Source organism: Mandrillus leucophaeus, unplaced genomic scaffold (genome assembly GCF_000951045.1).
Source record: "Mandrillus leucophaeus isolate KB7577 unplaced genomic scaffold, Mleu.le_1.0 Scaffold3, whole genome shotgun sequence".
NCBI classification, from domain to species: Eukaryota; Metazoa; Chordata; class Mammalia; order Primates; family Cercopithecidae; genus Mandrillus; species Mandrillus leucophaeus.
This window is the reverse complement of record NW_012103142.1, coordinates 14064636-14072645: the sequence shown is the minus strand read 5'-3', so window position 1 is coordinate 14072645 and position 8010 is coordinate 14064636. Positions and strand designations below refer to the sequence as shown.

The following is an 8010-nucleotide window of genomic DNA, read 5'->3' as shown; positions in this document are numbered from 1 at the left end:
GCCCGGCCTATTTTTATTTTTTTTAGTAGAGGTGGAGTTTTACCATGTTGGCCAGGCTGGTCTCAAACTCCTGACCTCAAGTGATCCTTCCCGCCTTGGCCTCCAAAGTGCTGGAATTACAGGCTTGAGCCACCACACCTGGCCCCCTTTCAGTTTTTAAACTGATGTTTTTTGAATTTAGTTAAAGTGACCCAGTTCTATAATGTTTAATAAACTCTAAGTGAACGAACAAAATTGCATCTTTGTACATGCAAAACAGAAGACCAGAGATTGACCCCAAAGTTGTCCCTGCAGGGGTTTACAATCTAGTGCAACATGGTAGGGAGATAACACTTCTATAGACGATACAGAAAGAAAACTGAGCCAGGAGTAAAAGGACATGAATGCTAGATACATCTTCTTATTTAATTTATTTATCCAACAAATATTTAATAGGCAACTATTATGTATCAGATATCTGCTAGACTTTAGCTATACAGCAATGGGAAAAAAAAAAAAGGCATGGGCCTTGTTCTTATGAAACATAAGTACCCAATGAAGGATAAATATGTCAGCAATCATAAAAATTCATTCAACAAATATGTATTTAGTACAAAATATGTACCAGGCACTGTTCTAGGCACTTGAGATGATGATGAAAAAGTGGACAGAGATTTGTCCCCATAAAGGGTTTACATTCCAGTAGAAGACAGAAAAAAACCTCTAGACACAATAAATAAGTTATGTATATATCTTATTAGAGGGTGATAAATACTATGGGAAAAGGGGGAAAAGTAGGGTAAGGGTTTTTAGTAATGGGACAGGGATGAAGATAGGATTTGGGATGGGTTGTCATTTTAAACAGGACAGTCAGTGTAGCCTCATTGAGAAGGGGATATAAAAGTGAAAATTTGTAGGAGTTGGGGGAATTGACTATACAAGTATCCAGGGAAAGTGTATTTTGGTAGAGAGAACAGCCAATGTAAAAGAGTCTAATATGGGAGTATCCAGGAGTGTTCCAGATTTAGAAACAAGGCTCAGTTGTCTGGAGTTGGGTCGCAAGGGGGAGAAAAACAGGCATAGAAGAGTGGGTGTGGATTATGTAGGGCCATGTGGGCCATTGTAAGGACTTTGGCTTTCACTGAGATAAATGGGGAGCCATTGTAGGGGTTTGGTCACAGAGCGATATGACCTGACTTATATTTGAACTGAATGACTTGTTTCATATTACAACGTATAACTGTAGATCATGATAGATGTGTTCTAAAATAGGATAAGAGAGGGACCTAATTTGAAATATCTGTTTGATCTTGGACCTTAAGCTTAGCCAACCTCAGCCCTGCCTCACTGGGTCATTGTGGTGAGGCCTTGACAACGTGCTGTATTCATATGCACATGCTGTATACTATTCTTTGAAATAATGCAGAATGAAACAGAATCCAGTGTCAGATTATGAGCTACACACTGTATTAGTAGTAAAAGCATGAGTTGCATTGTTGAAAGGAGCAGTGTCACCCCAAAAGGGGTGAAGATTGGTTCTTGGGAAGTAAAAAAAAAACAAAAACAGGCCGGGTGCGGTGGCTCAAGCCTGTAATCCCAGCACTTTGGGAGGCCGAGACGGGCGGATCACAAGGTCAGGAGATCGAGACCATCCTGGCTAACACGGTGAAACCCCGTCTCTACTAAAAATACAAAAAACTAGCCGGGCAAGGTGGCGGGCGCCTGTAGTCCCAGCTACTCGGGAGGCTGAGGCAGGAGAATGGCGTAAACCCGGGAGGCGGAGCTTGCAGTGAGCTGAGATCCGGCCACTGCACTCCAGCCTGGGCGACAGAGCGAGACTCCGTCTCAAAAAAAAAAAAAAAAAAAAAAACAGTTCTCTTTTAATGTACAAAACACAGATGTATATACAATATGCAAACAGATATGTAGTATATCTGCAGCATTTTTATTTCATGGGGAAAATATCTGAAAAGGATCCTTTGGGGGCAGGGAAGGGAGAGTGTGTGATCATGAAAAAACATTGGAAAATACTGAGTTAAGGAAGAGATTTAGTAGATTTAGTAGCAGAAAGATCACTGAGCTGGAGGTTCAAAAATCACAGCTAAAGTCAGCTCTGCCATTAACTTTTTGTGTAAACTTGGACCATTCACTTCTGCTTTCTAGGTTTAAATTTTTTTCAAATGTAAAATAAAATGTTTGAATAATCTCTTAGGTTTTCACCAGCTCTAAAACTAGGAGAAGATTTGAATTGGAATCCATTCAGTTAAAAACACCTGATTATGGAACCTATCAAAATGTGTAAGGTATTTGGACCCACTGAATGTCACTTTTCAATAAGATAAACCTCCAGTATCAATACCTTTTGAAGTCTCTGGCCTCTTTTTCCTTACCCATTCTTTAAGCTAGAATTCTAGAAATGCTGCTCTAATTCCCAGTAGAAGATTCCTGGATACAATATTGAAGTCTAAGAGTACAATGAAGTTTCGCCAAGAAGATGCCCATCAAATGTTCTGAAGCTTGTCAACTGGAGTTGCATTGCTTCACAGTTTTCACATGATTTCTAGACATTAAAGTCCCTTTACAACCTAGCTGGGTTGTCACTTCAAGGAGAAAGACATATGTGGTGTGGCGAAGGTAAGCAGGAATTAGCAGGATCGAGTAACCAGATTTAAAAAAAAAAAAAAAAAAAAGGGAGGGGACACACATATTGACAGCATCTGTGGATGGCATCAATTGAACAGCCTTGTGCATACAATTTTTTATTGCTTATCCAGACCTGGGCTCATTGCACTAAGAAAACCTTAAATAGTTTTTCCTCAGTTTTACTTTTCTCTTCTGAGCTTTCTAATTACATTTAAAAGCCCCTTTGAAGAAAGAGAATGTGTCTTCTAACGCTTTTGTTGTGCTCAATTCAGCATTCTGTAAATGATAGGATTTTAGTGAGTGTTTGTTGATGGTGATGATCATGCAGATTTAAGAGGGAAAAATAAAAATTAAAGCCATAAGTCTTTGAGTCCCTAATTTTGGGCGGTCTATACTGACGGTCTATAGGCCAGAACATTTATCTTCTTTTCCTTCTGCTGTTTAATCACCTAGTGGTGTTTCCAGATAAGAAATGTAAATGGAATTCATTACCTAACCAGGCCATGTAATTCATTTATCATAGGGTATCAATAGGCAAAGAATTATTCTATGTGGTAAATTCAGTAGTAAATAGATGAGAGGCCATTGTGAAGAACTATAGCTCTCCACTGAACAGCAACGGTTCTTGAATGTTGTCAACATTTGGAGGCTGTTGGAGGAGGGAGCTCTATTGATGAAAAATGGCTACGTATTCAAAATTTCAGGGCATACCAGGAAGATAATTCAATTCAATCTCTGGCTTACCCAAACAATCTTGAAGTTACTGCCAACGAGGAAATCCCCAGGGTCTAATAAAAATATCTTTAGGAGTGAAGGAGTTAACCGAGTGTGTAAGCTTTATCTTCTGTCCAATGGACTTGTGGTTTGCTTATTAAAGTCTCCAGTAAATGATTGTTAGAGACCTGTCATTGATAGCAGTTGCTAGTTGCTGCCTTTTAAAAGCCCGTTGATTCCTCTGCAAGGTGGTGCAGCATCCTCTGTCCCTTCAATCATTTCAGATCTACTCAGGCCTGCCTGTAAAAGGATCTCTCAGATCAATAAGCATGAATGACGAAGACTACAGCACCATCTATGACACAATCCAAAATGAGAGGACATATGAGGTTCCAGACCAGCCAGAAGAAAATGAAAGTCCCCATTATGATGATGTCCAGGAGTACTTAAGGCCAGAAAATGATTTATATGCCACTCAGCTGAATGCCTATGAGTATGATTTTGTGTCAGTCTATACCATTAATGGTGAAGAGACCAGCTTGGCCTCTGCCCAGTCAGAAGACAGAGGCTACCTCCTGCCTGATGAGATATACTCTGAGCTCCAGGAGGCTCAGCCAGGTGAGCTCCAGGAGGACAGGGGCATCTCAATGGAAGGGTTATATTCACCAACCCAGGACCAGCAACCCTGCCCAGAGGAGCTCCAGGAGAACGGGAGTGTGATGAAGGAAGACCTGCCTTCTCCTTCAAGCTTCACCATTCAGCATAGTAAAGCCTTCTCTATCAGCAAGTATTCCTCCACCTGCTATTCTGATGCTGAAGGTTTGGAAGAAAAGGAAGGAGCTCGCATGAACCCTGAGATTTGCCTCTTTGTGAAGGTAAGGTCTGCCTCTGACAGGTACACCCTGTGCATGTGGATATTGTGACTGCTGTTTTATTTTGCTCTGAATGACCAGGGAAAGATTCATAATGTCATGGTCCTTGGATCTCAATACATATTCAAGTGCCGGAGTGACTAAATCAGTCATTAGAGTGTACTCAGCTCTTTTCAAAATTAGAGGAATTGGAAAGTGCATTTAAAGCGTGTGTTTAATCGTTGACTTTTGCATACCACGAGCAAAGCATGTTTCAAAAGGGTTCACATGACGGAGCCTAAATTGCTGCCCAAATCCTTGCCGTTGTGACTGACATTAAGTACATTTTTCTGTCTGGTTATATTTCCTTTGTCAACATGTTTAAAAGTGAAACCAAAGCTTGTGACAGAAAGACCTTCTTGTGCTTCTAAGGTCACAGATTTGTCAGATAGGTGGTCAATAAAGGCTATCTCTGTCACTAGCTTGCCCCTTTGGCACCAACATAACTAAAAATCCGTTGAAGTCAAATGATTTCAGTAGTAGTAAGACGCTAACTACCAGTGTTAATGTTTAATGCCTATGATATCTAAACAGAACCTTGGCGATCTTTGTATTAGATGACAAAGTAATAAAGTTATGGTTATAAATATTATCAAAATGTTAAGTGTTTCATACCTAAACAAATCATCTTTATTAATTAAGATGGCAGGCCCTTTTTCCCCAATGTCTCCCCCACAATGTTCATATTTATGTGATTTTTAAAAATGTTTTCACATTTATTAGTATAAATATATTGGTAAATGCTGCTTTTTCTTGCCAATAAAAATGATTATGAACCTACAAAAACCATAGTCCATACTCATTTCTCTCTCCGTCAGTTCCCAGTAACAGTTCTGATGAAACACACTTTACTCATTTTGCCTTTTATTGTCTTCTACTTTGTTCTTTTCTCTAATTGTTTTGTGTGTAAATCATGGATCACTTATCCTACTACAACGTCCTTTTAAAAATAATCTAGTATAGTACTTGGTTCACACATATGTACCAGACACATTGCCTTGTACTCCGCTGAGCATTTTGGGGGGAAAGGGCTGTGCAAGACAAGGCCCTTGCTCTTAAATAATGAATAATAGGGTGACAGAGACAGACTTGCACTCAATGCATTCTAATACAATATAGTAAGAGATGAAACAGAGGAGTGAGTGGAGTGTGTGGGTGTTCAGAGAAGGAGTGCTGAGGTGTGTACTGAGTTTGGAGCAGCTCCACGGAGGAGGTGATGTTAGAACAGGTGCATTCAAGCAGTTTTCCAGCCTCCATATCCACATCACCACTGTCACACTGTGCAAAAAAACTTTTTTTTTTTTTTTTTTTTTTTTTTTTTTTGAGATAGAGTCTCACTCTGTCACCCAGGCTGGAGTGCAATGGCATGATCTCAGCTCTCTGCAACTTCCACCTTCCAGGTTCTAGTGATTCTCCTGCTTCAGCCTCCTGAGTAGCTGGGATTACAGGCGTGTGCCACCTGGTCTGGCTAATTTTCGAATTTTTAGTAGAGATGGGGTTTCACCATGTTGACGAGCTGGTCTCAAACTCCTGATCTCAAGTGATCTGCCCTTCTCAACTTCCCAAAGTGCTGGGATTACAGACAGGAGCCACGGCTCCTGGCCACAGACTTTTTTAAAGTGAGGACTAGATGTACTTTTTTTTTTTTTCTCATGACAGAAGCATCCATGCAAACTGCAACAGGCAAAGTGGGTCATCACCATGATCATCATCATTGTCATCATCACCATGGACCCATCTGACATTATTTCTAAATTTGGCTAAGTGTTTATCTCACTAGAAATTAACCTATGGCTGGTATTGAGCAAAAACAAAAGTAGTAGGAAAAAGAAGTGTTGGTACTTCCTGGCAGTACCAGCAACAGGGAAAATTGATTAACTATAACATGTAATTCCTAAATTACTTAAAATTTCCTAAAGCAAATATTAGATTTAACTCTTTAAGTTTACATTATTTTTAGCGTAATTATGTGAACCAAAAGGCCAGAGAGTGTCCCACTGACGTCAGCTTCTATGCATAAACTCCTTTTTAAGGGTATTCAGTAATAAAACGAGTGGTAGTTATAATCCCTGCTTCCCAGTTCCACACTTGGCCCCATCTTCACTGAAGTTCCTTATCCAATGTTGAATGGAAGTGGAATATACAAAATCGGGTAAAACAGGGCCTTCTCTGCTTGAGTGAAACTATAGGGTCTGAGTGTGACCTCAGGCCTTTTCCTCCTCCCAGCTCTGTGGAAGGGATGTTGGTTTCCCGCACTGGAGAAGGCTTTGTGGCTCACCATCTTCCTAGCAGGGCTTATGGCTTTGCAGTTCTGGGTGTTCTTCTCCTGGGCTGTTTTAGTGTGGACCACTGGGCTGCATTTATACTTGTATTCGTTTGTGTATGTTTCCACCTGTTCTAGACATGTTGGCGAGAATATCATGCAGGTTTGTAAGTATATGTTTAACCAACATTTTATTGAGGCTTAATCATTTCATAGTGTTGACCAATTATTTAATTAAGTAACATATGCCATTCATTTATTCATTCAACAGATCTGGTGCCAGGTGCTGGGTTTACACCAATGAAGAAAAAAAAAAGTCTCGTCTCCCATGCACTTTTTTTTTTTGAGATGGAGTTTCACTCTGTAACCCAGGCTGGAGTGCAGCTCATGGCAACCTCCGCCTCCCGAGTAGCTTAGATTACAGGCATGTGCCCCCATGCCCAGGTAATTTTTGTAGTTTTAGTAGAGATGGGTTTTCACTATGCTGTTCAGGATGGTCTCGATCTTCTGACTTCAAGTGATCCACTCGCCTCAGCCTCCCAAAGTGCTGGGATTACAGGCATGAGCCATTGTGCCCGGCCATGTCTCCCGTGCACTTTGCATTGTAGTGAGAGAGACAACTGATAAACAAATAAATATAAAATATGGCTAATGGTGAAAGTGCTATAAAACAGGATATGGGTGTATTAATTTCTTATTTCTGCTCTAACGAATTACCTAAAACTTAGTGAATTAAAACAATACAAACAATCTCTTACAGTTCTGGGGGTCTGAAGTCTGAAATGAGTCTTATGGGGCTAAACTCAAGGTGTCAGCAGAGCTGTGTTCCTAGGCTCTGGGGAGAATTTGTTTCTTTCTCTTTTCCATCTTCTAGAAGCAGATCTCATTCCTCGCGCATGGCCCACACCACATCACCTCTTCTCTCCCAGTTTCCATCATCCCATTGCCGTCTTCCCACTCCTTTTGCATTTCTCTTGTAAGGAACTCTGCGATTAGATTAGACCCACAAGGATAATCCAGGATAATCTCCTCATTTTAAAATTCTTAGTTTAATCACATTTGCAAGTCCCTTTGTTATACAACGTAATCTGCAACTTCTGGGAATTCGGACATGGCCGTATTTGGCAGATGGGGAGTGATGGTGAGTAGGGGCGAGGCGGTAGTGTGGCTGCAGTGGGTGAGCGAGGGAGACAAGGTGGGAGGAGATGAGGCTGGAGAGGTGCAGAGGCACAGACCATGATCACAGCAGCCCTTAGGGGCCACTAGGGGAGCCTCACTCACTCTGAGTGATAGGGGGAGTCACTGGGCAATTTTGGAAGGAATAGTATGGCCACCTTTTTGTAACAGGCTGTAGCTGAGAAGGTTAGACACAGTAGCAGGGAAAACAGTTTAGAGGCAACTGACAAACTTCAGGCAAGAGATGAGGGTGCATTACTACGACAGCAGTGGGGCATTGGGATTGTTTTGAAGAGAAAGCCCAAGCATTTTGCTGAAGTATTT

General features: G+C 41.0%; 1 protein-coding gene across 1 annotated transcript in view; it reads left to right on the top strand.

Moving 5' to 3' along the window:
* Window positions 1–3559: 3559 nt before the first annotated feature.
* The window catches only part of CLIC5 (chloride intracellular channel 5), a 182723-nt gene continuing 178272 nt past the window's right edge, over window positions 3560–8010 (top strand). The window contains exon 1 of the mRNA XM_011986850.1: window positions 3560–4211. Coding sequence (XP_011842240.1) covers window positions 3666–4211 — 546 coding nt within the window. The 5' untranslated portion in view covers window positions 3560–3665. The remainder of the gene's footprint in view (window positions 4212–8010) is intronic.